This window comes from Balearica regulorum, chromosome 13, assembly GCF_011004875.1.
Source record: "Balearica regulorum gibbericeps isolate bBalReg1 chromosome 13, bBalReg1.pri, whole genome shotgun sequence".
NCBI lineage: Eukaryota > Metazoa > Chordata > Aves > Gruiformes > Gruidae > Balearica > Balearica regulorum.
In genome coordinates this window covers 2,025,034-2,042,772 of record NC_046196.1, presented here as the reverse complement: position 1 = coordinate 2,042,772, position 17,739 = coordinate 2,025,034, and the positions used below count along the sequence as shown (strand labels likewise).

Sequence of the window (17,739 nt, the reverse complement as noted above, 5' to 3'; positions counted from 1 at the left end):
GCGACCCGACGTCTCACCTTTTCTTCTCCCGCTAGGCTCTCGCGATAGGAAGGCAAGCGGGAGACTCTCTTCACCCAAGCAAGAGCGACAGAGGGGCCAGAACCCGAAACCTTCTCCTGCGCAGACAGACAGGTCAGTGCCCGCTTGTTCTCGTGGGTCTCTTGTGGGCCGGGCTGGGGCTCACGATTCTCCGGCGGTTCAGTTCTGAGGCTCTCCGGCCGTAGTTTCCAGTGGAGGCACGGCGAGAGGAAGGACGCGAAGCTCCCTGGGCAGGAGCCAGCGGTGCTCCGGGGTTCACGTAGAAGCCACCGGCTAAGCCCTTCCAGCTCAGAAACGAGCCAGAGCCTGGGGGTTTTCTTGAGGTCAGTCCCAGCAAGAGGAGCCAACTGGGTTAGGTGCAAGCTCAGTCATGCCAATGCCTCTGCCTCTCGTTAGCGCTGCGGAGTGCTAACGAGAGAGAAAGTACAACCCCATCACCCCGCTGCCGAGCTCCTCGTGGTGCCCGATTCCCTTCCCGCTCGCTTGCTGCTGTGAGATGTTAAAAATGTGGCCCCTGAATGGTGACTAGCCCTGGCTTTGCACTTTTCCATCCCCTCTGGTGACAGGTGACCAGCTCACGTCCCATTTCTTGGCAGTCTGCACCCGCTGCCTTGTTGGGAATATCCCATTGCAGAACTGGATGTGCAGCTCCAGGGGCCTTGGGCTGTCCTCCACTCAGAGCCCTTTGGCTAAAGAGTTGTGGAGCACCTTCTGCGGCACACCTAGCGCTTCCTCGGCCCTCCTGCCTGTGGCCAGCCGGCGCCGCTTTGCATTTCTCTAGCGTCATCTCTCCGAGGATCTCCGCGAGCAAACGGACGCAGCCCTGTCCCGCACCGCTGCGTTCCTTGGCCGGCAGGACTCGTGTCATCCCCTCTCCCCAGCCTGGGGCACGAGCGTGCCTTAATTTCTCTATGTCAGAGCCTTCCCAAACCAAAACCTAACCCCGGCTGCTACAGCCCCGTCCTCCTTCAGGCCCCAGGATCCTATTTTCTGGCAGTGAAGAGGAACCTCAGCCTTTCCAGACTGATACTGGTGACCGCATCCTTGATTCTTGAGCCTTTTTGCCTACCGCTGTTTGGGGCGGTAGCGGTGGGTTGGACCACCGGCACGGGGGTGGTTAAGGACACAGCAGGTTTCTCTGGGGCTCTGTCCTGTCTTGAACTCCTTGGCAGGCTCGCGATGGACTCTGTCATCCTTGTCCCGCTGTAAAAGGGAATGCGGTGGCCAGCGGTGGGAAGAGCCACGGGCCACTTGCCTCCGGCACCGGTCACAGCCGGATCCAGGAAAAGCCGGTGCTGCCAGCAGCAGGGACCGGTGGCTCCCGTCCTCCCCGCGTGCAGGGGAGGGAGCGTTCCCCCGACTTTGCTTTGCTCCCGCAGCAACGGCTTCGGCCCACAGCAGAGCAGCTTTGGAGCAGAACCGGAGCGCGGCGCTGGGCGGTTGTGAGCTCCTCACCACTGCCACAAAACCCCGCAGCATCGCAGGGCAGGGGGCTGTCAGGATTTGAGGCCGTGGGGCTTCTCCGGGGCTGCTCTCCCCTCGTTACTCGTACGGCACAAGCTCCCTTGCGCGTACGCGTCCCCCGGGGAGCTGCCGGTGCCGAGAACGATCCTTCCCACCGGAGCAGACGCCGATGGGTTTGTTCCGTTGCGGCGTGCCGCTGGCGAGCACCGTCTGACCACCCTCTCCTCTCTCTCTCTCTCCTTCCCAGGAAACGCCAGCTCTCGCCTCAGTCCAAGAGCTCCAGCAAAGTCACGAGCGTACCGGGCAAAGCGTCCGAGCCGGGCCCCACGGGCGCCAAGGCGGGCAAGTCCAGCACCCTGTCGCGACGGGAGGAGCTCCTGAAGCAGCTCAAGGCGGTGGAAGATGCCATCGCTCGCAAGCGGGCCAAAATCCCGGGGAAAGTATAGTGGGCCGTGCGCGGAGCACCGCTCTGCCCCTTAGTGACTGTTCATGTTTTTATAAATAGTGTAAAAGCGGCCACTTTGGGATTTTGCAGTTCTGTCTTATTTTGGCTGCGATTCTTTTTAAAAAAAAAAAAAAAAAAAAAAAAAACCACACATGGAAAAAAAAAAAAATAATTGAAGTTTTGTCAGCTGAGACGCCTGCGACGACTCGCTCCGGCTCCCAAAGGGGGAGCAGGGCCAGCCCCCCCTCTGCCGGCGCCGGTTCCTTGTAAATTATGCACAGAGGACTCCAGCCCCGTGGGATGCTCTCGCTGTTCCTCTCTTTCTCTCCGCCCTCTCCTCTTTGCTAGCCTTGAGTTGTATTCTCCTAGTTAGCCCTGCTGTGTGTTGAGTGTCTTCAGCAATGCAGTTCTATATACTGTGTAACGAGAGAGCCGAAAACTGCTGTGAACTACTGGCAACATCACCTTCTCCCCTGCCCTCCCCCCAGGAACAAAAATATATATATATTCTTGACTAAAGTCTGATTGGGAAAATGACCTGTCTTTTATTTTAAGCAGCGAATTGTTTTAGTTGATTTAAAAGGAGCCCTGAAGGTGTTGTGGGGATGTCTGTCTAACAAGGAGGGTCCTTTTTTTTTTTCTTTTCCTTTTTTTTTTTTTTTTTTTTTTTGAGGGATCTCCCTGAAATAAAGTATTTTGATAACCAGTTCTTCCTTTCTCTCTTCTCTCCATCCCTTGTCCTCCCTCTCCCTTGCCTCGGGGGGGGGGTGCCTGTCCCCTGTCCCCCTATCTTTGGGTTGTGTAGTTTATTTTTCCCCCCTCAGTGGCTGCGTGGACTCCGCTGCCCCGAAGAGCTGTGGCAGCTTTTGGGGGAGCACCCTATCCCCTCACTGTGGGTGCCCCAGTGTTGTGGGGTCTCCCAGCCTTGCACCCAGTATTAAACCAGTAAGCCACTGGGTATTAAGCCTGTGCTGTAGCTCCCTTCACCTGGTATAATCGGGGGGGTGCCTCAGGGCTCATCCAGACCTTTGGGGAATGAAATGTGGGGTCCCTGCTCCCCTTTTGGGCCCCGCTGGGTGGGGGGGAGGCTCTCTGTGCCTTGTTCCCTGCCTGCTTGGGGTACATGTCACGCCAAAAAGTCACTGCCAAAACGGGTGCAAATCCCACCTGTTTGGTAAAAAGCCCAAAGCGTGGCGGTGCCAGCTCCCCCAGTCTCGCAACTTTTCCCCACGTGCTTTTTCCCCCCTCCCAGTGCTGTGCTTCCCGCTATACTGGGAGCACTGGCTTGCTACGGCGACACAGCCTGACCCCCCAATCCTTTCCCTCCACACCAAAGATTTTTGGGGAGCATCGGGGTGGGGGTAAGGTAGAGCCCTTCAAACCCTTTCCAGGGTTGCCCAATTTGGGATTTCTGCCCCGGGAAGGTGACGGTGATATCACCGTCGGGCTTACGCAATGGGGTCAGGGCTGAGGCCGTGGCGTGGGGGACGGGGATTCTGTCCCCGTGGGGTGATGGGGGGGGCTGGTGGATGGGTACCCAGGGCATCCCGTGCCCGCCACCGGCGGGCACGGGATGCCCTGGGTACCCATCCACCAGGTCTCCCATGACCTGGACCACACAGTCCCACCATCACCTCTACGCCCATCACCATCACATCAGATCAGCCAAACTAGCGAACGCCCCGTTCCCTACAACTCTTTACACATCCCCACACACCCCCACGCACCCCCCTTTCCTCATTTTTTTTTTTTTTTTTTAGGGGGGGGGTTATCAGGAACCGATTTCCGGGCTGGAACACGTTGAGTTGAGAAGGAAGTATGACAGCCCGCGGGGAGGAGGAAGGCAGCCGGAGCTGGAGTTTCCAGGTGTGTGTACATCACCTGCCCGAGCCCTATATAAAGGCGTCGGCGTCGGCGGTGCTGCCACTCGGCCGCTCGCATCCCCGGGGCAGCACTTCCTAAGGGGCCCCCCCCCCATTTTTCCCCCCCCCCTCGGCATCTTCCCGCGCCCCGTCTGATGGTAACGCCGGGGCTGGGGTGGGGAGGGGCTGGGGGGGGGGGGGGGTTGGGTGCGAACGGGGTGAGCGTGGGGTGGGAGGGACTGCTGGGATGGCGTGAGAGCGTGTGTGTGCATGTAAGTGCAAAGGCGAGGTTGTGCGTGTTCGTGTGTGTGCACACACACGTGTAAGGGCTCCCCAGCTGGAGGGGGTGGGAGCGTGAAGGGCGGTGGGTGCTGCTGTGTGTGTGTCTGTACACGTTGTGCTGGGGGTGCACGTGGACGTGTGCATGCTGCCGGGGTTTTGCACACACACACGTGTGCGTGCGTGTATGTGCTGGGGTGTGGGGGATATAGCGCTCTATATGTGTAAGGGCTGGCCAGTGTTGTACGTGCATGTGCCTGGGTCTATGCACATAGTGGCAGTTTGGGTATGTGCTTGTGCGCTGGGCGCATATATACACACACACACATGTACATATGTGTCTTTGCACATATGCATATGTCCGTGTGTGTGTGCATGTGTGCTCTTGCCGCTGTGTGGGTGCATAGCTGCACACATCGGCTACCTGGGTGTGCGCGCACACGCATCTCTGTATGTGCATGGCAGGCTAGTGTGCGTGTACATGCACACACGTGCACACTGGTGCTAATGCGTGTTATGCACATGTGCTTGTAGTCTTTATGCATGCGTGCACGCACACACACGTGCTGGCACTCGGGTGCCTGTTTGTGCAAAGCTACACGTGTGCTGGCACTCCGTGTGTGTGTGTGTGTGTGTGTGTGCCGTGTATGCATGCACACGTGGCCATATGCATGTTACATCTTTGGGAGTGTAGCTACGTGTGTGCTGGTACCCTCTGTGTGTGTGTGTGTGTACATGCGTGCACACACGTGTGCTAGTGCATGTGTGGGTACTCTGGGGGGGGATGGGAGGGGTGTGGGGGTGTGTGGGGGTGTGTGTGTGGGGGGGGTGTGCTCTCATGCTTTTGGGGGGGGGGGGGTGTGAGGTGCAGGCACACGTGCTGGTGCTCTGCATGTCGGAGCCCTCCGGGGCTGCAAGCTCACCCCAAGGGACCCCCCCCCCCCCCCCCAACCTCCCTGTGGGTCCCTGTGCCGGGCCGCGTCCCCGGGGGCAGGGGTGGGTGCCGGGCAGGGCACAGGGTGCTGTGCAGGGTGCAGGTGTCCCCCTCTGACCCCCCGGTTCTCGCGCAGGGCTGGCTCGGTGCCCTGGCACTGCTGGGCTCCCTGGCGTTGTGCCGCAGCCTGCGCCGTCCCGGCAGCCCCCCGCACCATCCCCACGTCCACTGCTACAGCGCGGGCGAGCTGCGGGACGGCGAGGCCCCCGCACATCTCCTGGGCCGCAGCCTGCGCTGGGACCACTACGTGCCGGTGCAGCTGGTGCCGCAGCTGGAGCGTTTGCAGGAGGCCACCGGCCACCGCCGCCACCGCCGCCACCGCGAGCGCGCCTGCCCTGCGCTGCAGCTCCACGCCGGCCTCCACAGCGAGCCCAACGAGCGCTCCATCTCCCCATGGCGCTACCGGTGAGTGACCCTGCCTGGGACACCCACACACCCCCCCCCAGCCCTGGCTGCTGCACCGTGACTCAGTTTCCCCGAGCATCCCCCACCTGCCCCTTCCCGGGGCATCCCTGTCGCTCACCCAGAGGGGATGAGCCCCATGTGGGGTGACCTGGGGAGGGGGGGGGGCTCAGGGGAAGGGGCTCACTAACTGTGCCCCCCCCTCCACCCCCAGCATCGATGAGGATGAGAACCGCTACCCGCGCAAGCTGGCTTTCGCCGAGTGCCTCTGCAGCGGCTGCGTGGATGTCAAGACGGGTCGGGAGACGACGTCGCTCAACTCGGTGGCCATCCACCAGACCATGATGGTCCTACGGCGCAAGCCCTGCCCGCACCCCTCCGGCCCCGGCCTCGTCACCTTCGAGGTGGACTACATCAGGGTGCCGGTGGGCTGCACCTGCGTCCTGCCCCGCACCGGGCGCTGAGCCCCCCCACCCCCACCCCTCCCCGCTCCCGTGGAGCCCCGTAGCGTGACCGTGTCACCGCATCCACCCCCACCCGTGCTTGTTTTAAAGCACCCACCCGGCTCCCTGCCCCCCCTGCAGCCGGGTGTCCCCCTCTCCCCCCCCCACCCCCAAACCCTCACCTTGTTATTTATGAGTTATTTATGAATCTTGCTGCTGGGGGAACTTTTTTTTTTTTTTTTAACCCCGTATTTATTGCTGACCCCCCCCCCCGTGAAGGCTGCGACTCTGGGTCCAGCATCACCCCCCGGCCGGACCCTGCACGCGCTGCCCGGGGGCTCGCTGGTTATTTATCCCCCCCCCGAGCTATTTATTGTCTCCTCTCTTCGTGCTATTTAACGCCGGCAGCATACAGCCTGCAAATAAATGCCGACCCTCGGGCACGGTTCTTGCTCTGTTCCCAGCCAGGGTGGGGGGCGCATAGGGGTGGGGATGGGGATGGGGGTACATCCATGGGTGTCCCTGGGGCGATGCTCGGCTGTGGGGCATCTCTCAGCCCCAGCGCGGTGAGCAAAGCACCAGTGCACCCAGTGCGGGAGGAAGTGGGAGGCGATGGAGAGGGTGGCAGAGCAGGGGGGTGCCCCCCCCCATCCCCATCCCTGGAGGGGACCAGCCCCAGCACCCACAGCACCCCGCCACCCACACCTTTCCCATAGCTCTGCCCCCAGCACCCACGGCCCGTGGGCCCAGCGCCACCTGCTGGGGCCGCCCCGCGTGCCCTGCCAGCACCCATGGGTGCACCCCTCACCGGGCTGGGGGGCACGCGTGGGGCAGAGGTGGGCCCAGAGCAGCTGCTGATGCACAAGAGGGTCAAGGATTTGTCACCACCAAGGGTCACCACCTCCACTTTCCCTGCTGGGGGGGGGTCACCCCAGGTCTTGGGGGGCTCCCCTGGGACACACCGTGCAGCTGGGGTGCAGGTCCACCCCTGGGGACAGGGGACACCGCGCACGTCCCCCCAGCTTCACCCCACCATTGCGTCCACGGAAGCTCTGCGAGGGCGCAGCAGCGTGAGGGCCCCCCCCCCCCACGCGCCCCCTGAGGACGTCACCCTGGCCCCTCCGCTGGCCCCACTCTGCACGCCCCCACCCCAGCTTCAGCTGCACCACAGGGTTTGCCCATAATCGGGCTGTTTGACCTCAAACCCCCCCAGCCCCACAGCTGCAGCCCCCCCGGGGAGCGGGAGGCAGGGCAGCCGGCGCCTTTCCCACTTTTTATTACAACAGCAACTGCTAAAGTTACAAAAAACAGCGAGAGCCGGCGCAGGGAGCAGAGCTGCCCGATGCCCCCCATCCCCAGGGGGCTGCAGACCCCTCGGGGAGCTGGGGAGTCCCCAGGGAGCTGAGCACCCCCAGGGATCTGGGGATCCCCAGGAGCTTGGGATCCCTTGGGAAGTTAGGAACCTCTCAGGGGGCTTGAGCATCCCCGGGGATTTGGGGATCCCCCGGAGCAGGGGAAGCCCACAGGGGCTGAGCATCCCCGGGGATTTGGGGATCCCCAGGAGCTGGGGATCGCCCTGAGGAGCAGAGCATCCCCGGGGATTTGGGGATCCCCAGGAGCTGGGGATCGCCCTGAGGAGCAGAGCATCCCCGGGGATTTGGGGATCCCCAGGAGCCAGGCACCCCGGTTTCCCCTCGAGGGGCCGGGGTGCAGCTGGGAAGCGGGAGCACAAGCGGCGCAGCAGTGGCAGAAGGTCCCCCCGTTACTCAGCCTCAACGGGGATGGGGTTCACCTGCCCCCCCACCTCCGCCGGCTGCTTCTTGCGGGCATCGGCGGGGGGCCGGGGCGGGGGGTTGCTGGGCGGCTGCTTGATGGTGTCCCCCACGTGTGGCCGCTCCCGGGGCTTCTGCTCGATGGGTCTCCACTCCTCCCCGCGCACCGCCGCCTGCAAAGCCATGGGGGCCGTCAGGAGGGGCCCCCTCCTCTGGCAGGGCACACAGCCCCCCCAAACCCCCCCCCCAAAGCAGCTCCGCACTCACCAGCAGGTAGATGCCGCTCGCGATGCCCAGGCAGACGGTGCCCAGGATGGTGGAGAGGAGGAAACCAGCGGGGACAGCCAGGCTGTATGGGAGAACGGGGGTTCAGGGGGGGCTGGGGGGGGGGGCTGCACCCCAGCCCCAACCCCACAGCCCACTTACGCAGCGTGCAGGACAGCGCGGATGTAGTAATTCCTCGTGAGGGGCCCAAACACCTTCACCACCGCCGTCACGTACTTCTGGCCACTGCAGAGCGATGCCGGGGGGGGGGGGGGGGGGGGGTCAGAGGGGGTGTGTCATCGTCCCCCCCCGAAGGGAGGCACCCAGCCCCAAAGCACCCTCATCCCCACGCTGTCCCTGCATGGGACACCCCAGAGCACCCACCCACGGGATCCAGCCCTGCTGCCATCCCACCGCTCCCGACCCCGGTGCCATGTCCCCGTATCGGGGGGGGGGGGGCAGTACCAGGGCCCCCAATTCTGGGGGGTGGGGAAGGTGAGGAAGGGGGCCATCACTTACCACCTCTCCATGGTGGAGCCCTTTTTCCGCTTGCTCCTCGGGTACTCGAGCAGGCAGACCAAGACGCCCGCCACGCTGCGGAGGGGGGGGTCAAGGAAAGGGGTGCTCGGCGCCAGGATTAGTCCCTAGGCACAACCCTCGCCCCCCCAAAAAAGGGCTGTTTGGGGCAGAGAAGGAGTGATTTGGGCCCAGACCGGGGCGGAGGAGGATGTCTGTCCCCGTCCGTGAGTCGGGGCAGGGTTTCCCCCCCCCAGACCGGTCCCGGGCATCCTCTCCCCAAGGATACATGGCGTACGCCGCGAAGTACCAGCCCTTGAACTGCCCCGCCACGGCCACGATCCCGCCCGTCAGCATGACTGCGGGGACAGAGGGGGGCTGCTGGGGTCCCTGCCCAGGGATACGCCCCCCCCCCCCCCAAACCCGGGATACAGCCCCCCTAAACCCGGGACTATGGCCCCGGGCCCCCTGACATGCGGGGGGCCAGGGAGATGCTGTGTGCGGGCCCCCCTGCATCCAGGGAAGGGAACCGGGGGGCTCCGGGCTGGGGAGGGGGGGGGTCGGGGAGGGGTTTTAGCCCCGTGGCCACACGCCACCTCCACATACGAGGTTTGCCCCTGTCCGGCTGCCCTGCGGGGGCAGAAACCTGGGGGGAGGAGGGGGAGGAAGGGGAGGAGGGGGAGGAAGGGGAGGAAGGGGAGGAAGAGGCTCTAGCCCTGCGCATCCCCAGCGGGGCCGGCACTTCCCGGTCCTCCCCGGCGCCTCCCGGTTGCGCCACCCCGGAAGCCCCCAGCCGCTGCGGGCCCCCCCCCGGGGCTCAGCCCCCCGCCCGATCCCCCAACCCCCGCCCCGGGCCAGCGGGCTGCCCGCTCAGCTCCTGAGGGAACACCCATGACCGGGGGGGGTGTGGGGGGGGGGGAGCCGGGTCCCTGCGCGGGGCGGGGGCGGCACCCAGGTGCCCATCACCCCCCCCCCGCCCCTCTACCCTCACCCCAATCCCCTGCGCCCCCCGGCCCCCCCCCACTCACTGAGCCCGGCCGCCAGCGCCTGCTCGTTAGCCCACATGGCCCACTCGATCTGCCCCATGGCTCGGCTCGGTTCGGCTCGGCTCGGCTCGGCTCGGCCCGGTTCGGTTCGTTCCGGCCCGGTTCGGCTCGGCCCGACCCGGAAGGCGGATACGGCGCTACAATGTAACCACGCGCCCGCCCCGCCCCCTTTGCCACAGGCCCCGCCCCCTCCGCCACAGGCCCCGCCCCCTCCGCCACAGGCCCCGCCCCCTCCGCCACAGGCCCCGCCCCCTCGGGGGCCCGGCCCGGCCCCCAGGACGCGGCTCCGGCCATAGCGGGGCACAGGGGCCGTGCGGGGACAGGACCGGCCCCGCAAGGGACAGGGGGGCACAGGGGACATGTTGGGGTGACGAGGATGGGGGGGGGGGGGAGCAGGATCAGTGCGGTGCAGGGGGACAGGATCGACCCCACAAGGGACATGGTGGGGACAAGGGGATTGCAGGGGGACAGGACCAGCCCCAGGTGAGGGAGGGGGACAGGATCAGTCCTGCGAGGGATGGGGGGGACAGGGGATGGCCAAGGGACGGGGCCATGTGGGGTCATGGGGGGCTGTCCAGGGGGACAGGATCAGCCCTGCAAAGGACACGGGGGGGGACAGGGGCCACGGAGGGGGGACAGGATCAGTCCCAGCAGGGACACCTGGGGGTTGGGGGACAGGATCAGTCCCAGCAGGGCCCGGCAGAGCCATGAGGAAGAACCCCCCTCCCTCCTGCCCCCCACCTTTTCACCCTGCCCCAGCACCGCCCGCGGAGCCCGTACACCCCAAAACAACGCTGCAGCCAGAAAACCTCTATTTCCTTACAAAAGAGTAAAAACCAGCCGCCGGGGGTGACATCCCACCCTGGGACTGAGGACAACTTTGCACCGGGCCGGACTCAGTGCCCCGAGCCCCCCAGGTGGCACCGGCAGAGCCCCCCCAACCCCGTGTGCCTCACGGCCATCCCCGGCAGCGTCACCGGGGCTCAGGCGCGGCGGCGCGGCAGCCCGTCCGCTCCCAGGAGGTGCTGGCTGGGGTCATCCACGAGCTGGGGACCGGGGCCGGGCTGCAGGGCGGGAGACGGGTTAGGGGCACCGGGGAGCCCCGCTTCCTGCGGGGACCCCACCTCGGGGCTATGGGGCAGTTCGGGGCCCCGCAGACCCCAAAAGGCCAGCCCACGGGTCATGCCAGCGGGAACACGGCTAGGGACGGGGTCCTGTACGCCCCTGGGGACAGGGATGGGGTCCCACACACAGCCCTGGGGACGGGGACAGGGATGGGGGTCCATGCACACCCCTGGGGATGGGGTCCCACACACCTCACTGGGGATGGGGACAAGGATGGGGGTCCTGTGCACCCCTGGGGACAGGGGTCCACGCACACCCCAGGGGATGGGGACAGGGCCAGAGCCTCGCTGCGGAAGCCAGACAGACGGGTCCCCCTGCCCCACACCCCCCCACAGCCCTCCCCAGCCCCCTACCTTGGTGTGCAGGATGTACCGGACGGCCCCCGGCACCGGCTCCGTCACCACTGCCGCGAGCAGCTCCTCCGGCAGCGAGGCCGAGCCGACAGGCAGCCCCCGCACGAACCTGCAGCACCGCCGAGCGCTCAGTCCCGGCCCCCCCGCCCGCAGCCCCCGCCATCCCGCTGCCCCCAGGGATTGCCCTTACTGGTCCCCGTTGGTGGCGGGGGGGAAGCTGCGTCTCACCACCTCCACAAACTCCGCCACGGTGTCGGCCAGCGTGAAGACGACGGCGTTGGGGCCGGCGTCGAAGGTGTAGGCTACCTGCGGCGGGATGGGGGGGATACACGGGGACCCGGTGAGGGACCACGGCACCGCAGCAAACCGGGAGCCCCGTGGGGCCGGCCAGTACCTTGGTGCACCCGTGGTGGGTGTTGAAGCGGTGTGCCAGGGCGATGATGTGCCGCGAGAGGTCGTTGAGGTAGAAGATGGGGGGGAAGGTGTCGAGGCAGGTGGCGTGGAACTGGTTGCTGTCCTGCATGGTGAGCTGCCCGAAGCCCTCGAAGTCCCGCTCACGGATGTGCCGCATCATCAGAGCCAGGCGTTCCGGCACCACCACCTCCGCCCGGTGCTGCCGCGGCAGGCGGGTCACGGTTGCCCCAATTCGGGAACACCCGTGGCACCGCGACCCTTTGGGCTCTGCTCGGGTGGCACCGCGAGCGCAGCCCCCCCGCCCTCCCTCCACGCCCTCCAGCACGGAGAAATGCCCCCTCCGAGGGAAACAGGACCCCACGCCTGCCTGCAGGCAGGGGGCAGGCAGCTGCCCCGGGCAGGATCGGGCCCGTTGCCCCGTACCTTCAGCAAGGGGCTGGTGTCCACGCTGGTCTGCATCCCCGCCGTGCTGCCCACCTGCTTCTTCTCCCCGCTGACCTGGGGGGGCACAGGCCGTGGGATGTGGCCCCCCCACCCCCAGCGAGGGGCACCCACTGGGCACCCACACAGAATCAGGGTGCTCCCAGCACCCTCCCCCCAAATCCCACCCAGACGGGGGGTGGTGGGTCTGGCCGTACCCCCCCCCCCCCAGTCCCTCACCACCAGGACGAGGACCCTGAGCTCCGGCCAGTGCGTCTCGGGGGCCACTTGGTGGGCGAGGCTGTCCCTGCCGTCCGGCCGCTCGCCCCGCTGCCACTGCACGAAGCCCCCCCACATGCTGCGGCAGGCGCTGCCCGAGCCGCGCCGCGCCACCTCCGACAGCTCGCCCTCCACGCCGTACAGCCGCGCCAGCGCCGACACTGTGGGGACGGGACAGGGTCAGGGGGGGACGTGCACACACTCCCGCCAACCCCCCGCGTCCCCGCTCACCCACCCAGGCAGGCGTAGCCGGCGGCGGAGGACGCCAAACCGGCGGCGGTGGGGAAGTTGTTCTCGGTGGCGATGTGGATTTTGTAGGAGAGGCTGAGCGGGGCCGTGTCGTCAGCGCTGCCGCCCCGGCGCTTGCGGGCCAGGCGCCGCACTGCGAGGGGACAGGAGCCAGGCGGGGGGGGTCGGTACTGGGGGGGACACCCCACCGGGCCCCCGCGGGTGCCTGGGTGGGGGACACTCACCCTCCCGCAGGCAGGCCTGCAGCCGGGGGTGCCCCACGTCGGCCTCCTCCCCGTTCAGCCACAGCCGGTCCTCCGCGAAGTCCCGGCTGGCGGCAGCCGTGGTGGTGGTCTTCAGCTGCCGGGGAGAGGGGCTGAGTACGGGGGGCGGGGGGGCTCAGCACCCCCCTGTGCACGGGCTGGGGGGCAGAGGGGCCTGACCCCGACCCTGACCCCAAACCAACCTGGTCCTGGTGCAGCGTCACGCTCAGGGAGGAGTTGATGGGCAGGATCAGGTCATTGTCCCGCTTGCCCCCTGCAAGAGATGGCACGGCATGGCACGGGTTGGCTTGGCACAGCACGGCACAGATTGTCACAGGTTGGCTTGGCACAGCACGGCTTGGCACAGGTTGGCCTGGCACAGCACGGGTTGTCACAGGTTGGCTTGGCACAGCACGGCACGGCACGGCTTGTCACAGGTTGGCCTGGCACGGCACGGCACGGCACGGCTTGTCACAGGTTGGCTTGGCACAGCACGGCACAGCACGGCGTGGCACAGGTTGGCCTGGCACAGCACGGCACGGCACGGCACAGGTTGGCACGGCACAGCACGGCACAGCATGGCGTGGCACAGCTTGGCCCGGCACGGCCTGGCCCGGGATCTTTGCCCGCTCCCAGCCCCAGGCAGGTGCCAAGCCCGGCCCCGCCACCGGCCCGGCCCCACTCAGGGGGTCTCCGCCCCGCACGGCCCCACGCTGCGCCCGGGGGTCGCGTCCCGGGGGGTCCCCAGGACCGAGGGGGGGTCCCGGCCCCAGGGACAGCCGCCACCCGCCCGCGGGGCGTCGGTACTCACAGTACTTGATGACGGCGATGTTGACGGGGGCCGTGCAGGTGACCATGGCGAGCGCCCGCTCCTCCGCCATCGCGCTGCCGCTGCTGCTCCCGGGGCGCTCCCGGCTCGGTCCGGGCGGCTTCAAACCCCGCCTCCGCACCACCCACGTGGCCGTCGCCTGTGGCGGGTCACCGCCTCACCATTGGTGGGCGCGGCAGCGCCCGGCACACAACGTCCAATGAAAGCGATCGGACCACGGAACGGCCCCGCCCCATCCCGCCCCCTGCCGGCGCTGGGACGGGCATGCGGGGGCGCCATCTTCGAGTCGGGAAGGAGCGGCGCATGCGCCGTGACGGACCTGCGGGGGCGGGGCCGTGGCCGAGCCGGTGGTCCCGATGTCCCCAGTTACCTCCCAGTGCTCCCAGTAATCCCAAACCCCCGACACCTCCGTGCTCCGGTGTTAGCCCCGCGCTCCCCGTGCCCTCAGTACCCCCAATGCACCAGTGCTCCCAGTTACCCCAGCACTGCCCCAGTGTCCCCAGTACCCCTCCAGTGCTCCCAGTGCTCCCAGTGCTCCCAAAACCCCAGTACCCCACCCCAATGCTCCCAATACTCCCAGTACCTCCTCAGTACTCCCAAACCCTTCAGGGCCCCAAATACTCCCAGTATCCCAGTGCCTCCAGTGCTCCCAGTGCCTTCACAGCCCCCAGTGCTCCCAGTATGCCCAGTACCCCAATACCCCAGTGCCCCTCCCGTGCCCCCAGTGCCCTCAGTGTCCCTTCAGTGCTCCCAATCCCTCCACAGTGCTTGCAGTGACCCCAGTAGCCCCAGAGCCCCCGGTGCCCCTGCCCAGTGCTCCCAGTGCCCCCAGTATGCCAGGGGCTGGGAGCCACCCCCCTCCCGGGGTGCCCCACAGGCACCTCCAGCCGGGCCCCGCCGCGTCCCACCCCGGGATATTTTTATCCCCCGGTCACTCACTCACAGTGGAAAATATCCCACAAATCCGGGTGCCCGGGGACAAGCCGGGCACATGGGTGACACCGTGGTGCGGGTGGGCACAGCCCCACTCCCACGGGGTCACCGCTGGCAGGGGGGTGGGGGCATGGGTCCCATCCCACCCCAAATAAACACCCAGAGGGATGAGGGCAGCGGCATCCCCCACCGCGACCCCTCTCCACAGCCCGGAGCTTTGGGGACCCCCTTGGTGGCGGGGGCTCCCTGGCCATGCCCCCCCCCCCCCCGGGGATTTATAAGCATTTTCCATGGGCGGGAGGGGTCAGCACGCGGCTATTTTGGGGTGTGGGATTCTTTCCCCCCGCTCCGGCACAGGTGCGGGGCCCGATTTAGCCGGGCAGAGCTGCAAATAGCCTGGGGTGCACGCGGCGGCTTCCTCCAGCACCGCCCCAAACCGTGTCCCCCCCGTACGCCCCAGCGCCTGGGGTGACACCAGTGGGGTCGGGGCTGTCCCCCCCCCTCCACCCCCGTGGGCCCATGGGGAGGGCGGCGGGGATGGTCCCACCACCGTCACCCCGAGTCTCCCCACGCCACGGGGATGCTCAGGGCCACGTGCAGGTGTCCTCGTCCCCACCGTCCCTGCCATCCCGGCCCCCCTTGGCCAGGCCAGACCCCAGCACGGCACCGGGGCCACGCAGCCGTGAGCCCAAAAGGCCACCGGGTCCCTTTTTTTGGGGCACAGGGGCAAACAGGGACCCCGCTCCATCCCCTGTCCTCCGGGCAGGGAGCTGCGGGGATGCGGGAGAGGGAGGAGGATGCTCTGTGCAGCGCAGAGGGACACGATCCCGGCCGAGCAGGGACAGCCCTGGCAGCAATAAGGGACACTTTCTCTGCTCACGCCTGCAAGTGCTCAGCTCCGCTTTTAATGGCTCCTGTGGTGTAAAGGGTAAGAACTCTCCCCGGTACCCGAGAGAGGGGGGGGAACGGGCCAGGCACCGTGTCCTCCAGCCCCAGAGCCACCGGGGAGCAGCCGTGGGGCTTCAGCGCCCCGCTGCTGAAGTCCAGGCAGTCCCGTCCGATGCTCATGTGTCCCTTCTCGGGGTGTTGCACCAGCACGGCACGGCATGGCATGGTGCAGCACGGCACGACACAGCGTGGCACGGCGCAACGTGGCACAGCATGGCATGGCACGGGGCTCGCTGCCCTCTCCGGGGTGGCTGCGTGTGGCAGGGGGTTCAGGACGTCCCGCAGCATCCCCCCTCCTGGTGCCGGGCCAGCAGCGAGACGCGGGAGAAGGTCCTGGCGCAGGCACGGCACCGGTACTTCTTCACGTTCGAGTGGGTCTGGAGGTGGGCGCGGAGGTTGGAGCGGTCGGCGAAGGCCCGGCTGCAGTGGGGGCAGGCGTAGGGCTTCTCCCCTGCGGGACACGCGGTCATGGCACCCCCGTACCCCGGCTTCCTCCTGCTCCCCTGTGCCCTGTCCCCTCCCGTGCTGCTCTCATCACCTTTCCCCGTGCCTCCCCCTGACCCCCAGCGCTTCCCAGGACTCCCTGAAACCCACCGGTGCCTTCCCAGTGGGCGCTATTACAGTGGGACCTGCCGTGGGGTCTCCCACAGGACTCACGGTGCACGCCGGCACCGGGACCCCCGGCCGTGCCCACCCCAAGCAGCTCCCTCCCAGAGAGCAAGCCACGCCGAGCCTGGGCAGATGACGATTTTGCACCCATCATCCCCAAAAAGCAGAGGTGCCGGCGGGGCCAGCAGCAGCCGGGGGGTCCCATCCTTACCTGTGTGGGTGCGGATGTGTCCCTGGAGCAGCCAGGGCCGGGAGAAGGCTTTGCCGCAGAGGCGGCAGAGGCAGGGCAGGGTGTGGGTACGGATGTGCATCTTCAGGGCGCCCAGGCTGGCGTACGCCCGGGTGCAGTGCCGGCAGCTGAAGCTCCGCCGCCGCGGGGGCAGGTTGAGGGTCTGGGTGTCCTTCAGGGGGGTGCCCGGGCTGTGGGTACCCGCTGGGATGGGGGGAGCCTTGGCGTCGGGGGGCAGCGGGGGGGAGAAGAAGGTGAGGAGGCAGCAGCGGTCCGGCGGGCGAGGGGAAGCGGGGGGTGTGGGGGGCTGGTGGCAGACGGGGACGAGCGGCCCCCCGCAGTCAGAGGAGCCGTTGAGCTCTGCGGGAGCAGGGAGGGGAGTTAAGGGATAAGGGACCCTGCCCACCCCGTCCCTGGAGCCCCCCAGGGGTGACGCACCCCGTGGGGGCTCATCTGCACCAGGTCCTCGCTCTGCTCCCGCCCCTGTGCACGGCAGAACCGATGCACCCACCGCAAAACAGAGCAAAACCCATCCTTCCCCCCCCAAAATGGGAAGGGGGAAGTCACAGACACCCCCAGCGCCCGCTGGAGCCCAGCTTACCGCGAGCGCGGGTGTCGAGCTGGCCGTAGTTGGGGATGCGGGTGCTGGAGGGCTTCTTCACCAGGAAGGAGCGGGGCATGGCTGGACAGACAGGGCTGTGTCCCCGTGCCGTGTCCCTGTGCGGTGTCCCCGTGCCGTGTCCCCACTCCGTGTCCCCACTCCGTGTCCCCGTGCCGTGTCCCCACGGGCGCCAGCAGGTGCCATAAGGCCCCGGGGCTCATTAGCATGGGCAGCCCCCGGGGAGCCCCGGGGCCAACCGCTGCCCGAGGGCTGGCCTTGGCCGCCAGCATCCCCGCTGCAGGTGCAAGGGACAAGGGACGGCGTTGGGGACAGCCCTATCCCCCGGCACCACCACCCGACGGGCTCCCGCTGCCCGCAGCATCCCCCTGCCCGGCTGGGCTCGCTCACACTCGCACGACCCCCCTGATACCCGCCTGGGGTAGGACGGAGAAGGGATTTCGGCTCACGGGGACCCCCAGACACCCCTTCTCCGCACAGGGACAGGCAGCCACCTGCCCGTCCCCTCCACCGCAGTGCCCTCCCGGCCCCGGAAAGCCTCGCGTGGGCTGTCTGGGGAGGGCTGGGCAGCAGATAAGGTGGTTCCTCAGTGGGATCAGCCGTTGTGTCCCCAAAACCTCTACTGTCCCTGGGCCAGCAGCCACGGGGCCATGCCCCTCTGAGGGGACACCAGCAGCTGCCCCCCCCCCCCAAGATCGGTCCCCGGGGAGGAGGGACACACACGCAGCCGGGGCCCGGAGGGAATGGCTGCAGGGAGCCAGCTCGTGTCCCTGGGGAACCCCGACAGCCCCGCAGGGGCTCGGAGCCAGGACACCTCCCAGGGACACCCGGAGGAGAAACACCCCCTGCATTCCCCAGGACAGCGTCGGGTGCCAAGCGTCCTCCCTCCGAGCGCCAGGATGCAGCTGCCAGCAGCGGCACACAGCGCTGGTGGGGTGCCAGGAAGGGTGCAGGGGGAGCACAC

At 67.2% G+C, this 17,739-nt stretch overlaps 5 protein-coding genes across 11 annotated transcripts in view; 2 read left to right on the top strand and 3 right to left on the bottom strand.

The window, feature by feature from the left end:
- Window positions 1-2,100, top strand: part of ZC3H18 (zinc finger CCCH-type containing 18) — a 46,703-nt gene extending 44,603 nt beyond the window's left edge. For all 6 annotated transcript variants that reach the window (XM_075765307.1, XM_075765304.1, XM_075765302.1 and 3 more), the window contains 2 exons: window positions 36-132; window positions 1,751-2,100. In XM_075765307.1, coding sequence (XP_075621422.1) covers window positions 36-132; window positions 1,751-1,949 — 296 coding nt within the window. In that variant the 3' untranslated portion in view covers window positions 1,950-2,100. The remainder of the gene's footprint in view (window positions 1-35; window positions 133-1,750) is intronic.
- A 1,790-nt stretch (window positions 2,101-3,890) lies between these two features.
- Window positions 3,891-6,057, top strand: IL17C (interleukin 17C). Its single transcript, XM_075765838.1, has 3 exons — window positions 3,891-3,968; window positions 5,160-5,488; window positions 5,700-6,057. The coding sequence occupies exons 1-3, from the start codon at window positions 3,966-3,968 to the stop codon at window positions 5,947-5,949; spliced, it is 582 nt and encodes a 193-aa protein (XP_075621953.1). The 5' UTR covers window positions 3,891-3,965; the 3' UTR covers window positions 5,950-6,057.
- A 1,131-nt stretch (window positions 6,058-7,188) lies between these two features.
- CYBA (cytochrome b-245 alpha chain) lies at window positions 7,189-9,709 on the bottom strand. Of its 2 annotated transcripts, XR_012837611.1 has the most exons (7): window positions 9,509-9,709; window positions 8,770-8,839; window positions 8,484-8,558; window positions 8,127-8,210; window positions 7,968-8,049; window positions 7,604-7,873; window positions 7,189-7,493 (listed from the first exon to the last, which is right to left on the bottom strand). XR_012837611.1 is itself a non-coding variant. In XM_075765773.1 (6 exons), exons 1-6 carry the CDS (start codon window positions 9,564-9,566, stop codon window positions 7,691-7,693), a joined length of 552 nt encoding a protein of 183 aa, XP_075621888.1. In that variant the 5' UTR covers window positions 9,567-9,709; the 3' UTR covers window positions 7,189-7,690. The 2 variants fall into 2 exon arrangements, 1 of the variants encoding a protein (XP_075621888.1); XM_075765773.1 differs by having other exon boundaries at window positions 7,189-7,873.
- Window positions 9,710-10,321: 612 nt separating this feature from the next.
- On the bottom strand, window positions 10,322-13,544 carry MVD (mevalonate diphosphate decarboxylase). The gene is made up of 10 exons (XM_075765718.1): window positions 13,420-13,544; window positions 12,812-12,882; window positions 12,591-12,705; window positions 12,353-12,499; window positions 12,079-12,278; window positions 11,842-11,916; window positions 11,399-11,617; window positions 11,195-11,310; window positions 11,005-11,113; window positions 10,322-10,590 (listed from the first exon to the last, which is right to left on the bottom strand). Exons 1-10 carry the CDS (start codon window positions 13,487-13,489, stop codon window positions 10,510-10,512), a joined length of 1,203 nt encoding a protein of 400 aa, XP_075621833.1. The 5' UTR covers window positions 13,490-13,544; the 3' UTR covers window positions 10,322-10,509.
- A 2,043-nt stretch (window positions 13,545-15,587) lies between these two features.
- Window positions 15,588-16,846, bottom strand: SNAI3 (snail family transcriptional repressor 3). The gene is made up of 3 exons (XM_075765722.1): window positions 16,758-16,846; window positions 16,139-16,516; window positions 15,588-15,769 (listed from the first exon to the last, which is right to left on the bottom strand). Exons 1-3 carry the CDS (start codon window positions 16,834-16,836, stop codon window positions 15,588-15,590), a joined length of 639 nt encoding a protein of 212 aa, XP_075621837.1. The 5' UTR covers window positions 16,837-16,846.
- Window positions 16,847-17,739: the final 893 nt, after the last annotated feature.

Coding starts and splice junctions, on each gene's coding strand:
- SNAI3 (XM_075765722.1), bottom strand. CDS start 16,836: ATGCCCCGCTCCTTCCTGGTGAAGAAGCCCTCCAGCACCCGCATCCCC. Junction 16,517..16,757: donor GCTCGACACCCGCGCTCGCG/GTAAGCTGGGCT, acceptor CTGCTCCCGCAG/AGCTCAACGGCTCCTCTGAC. Junction 15,770..16,138: donor ACACATCCGCACCCACACAG/GTAAGGATGGGA, acceptor CGTGTCCCGCAG/GGGAGAAGCCCTACGCCTGC.
- MVD (XM_075765718.1), bottom strand. CDS start 13,489: ATGGCGGAGGAGCGGGCGCTCGCCATGGTCACCTGCACGGCCCCCGTC. Junction 11,311..11,398: donor CCCACCACGGGTGCACCAAG/GTACTGGCCGGC, acceptor ATCCCGCCGCAG/GTAGCCTACACCTTCGACGC. Junction 11,114..11,194: donor CCCGCCACCAACGGGGACCA/GTAAGGGCAATC, acceptor GCGGTGCTGCAG/GTTCGTGCGGGGGCTGCCTG.
- IL17C (XM_075765838.1), top strand. Junction 5,489..5,699: donor ATCTCCCCATGGCGCTACCG/GTGAGTGACCCT, acceptor CTCCACCCCCAG/CATCGATGAGGATGAGAACC.
- CYBA (XM_075765773.1), bottom strand. CDS start 9,566: ATGGGGCAGATCGAGTGGGCCATGTGGGCTAACGAGCAGGCGCTGGCG. Junction 8,559..8,769: donor TACTTCGCGGCGTACGCCAT/GTATCCTTGGGG, acceptor CCCCCTCCGCAG/CGTGGCGGGCGTCTTGGTCT. Junction 7,874..7,967: donor CGAGCGGCATCTACCTGCTG/GTGAGTGCGGAG, acceptor ATGGCTTTGCAG/GCGGCGGTGCGCGGGGAGGA.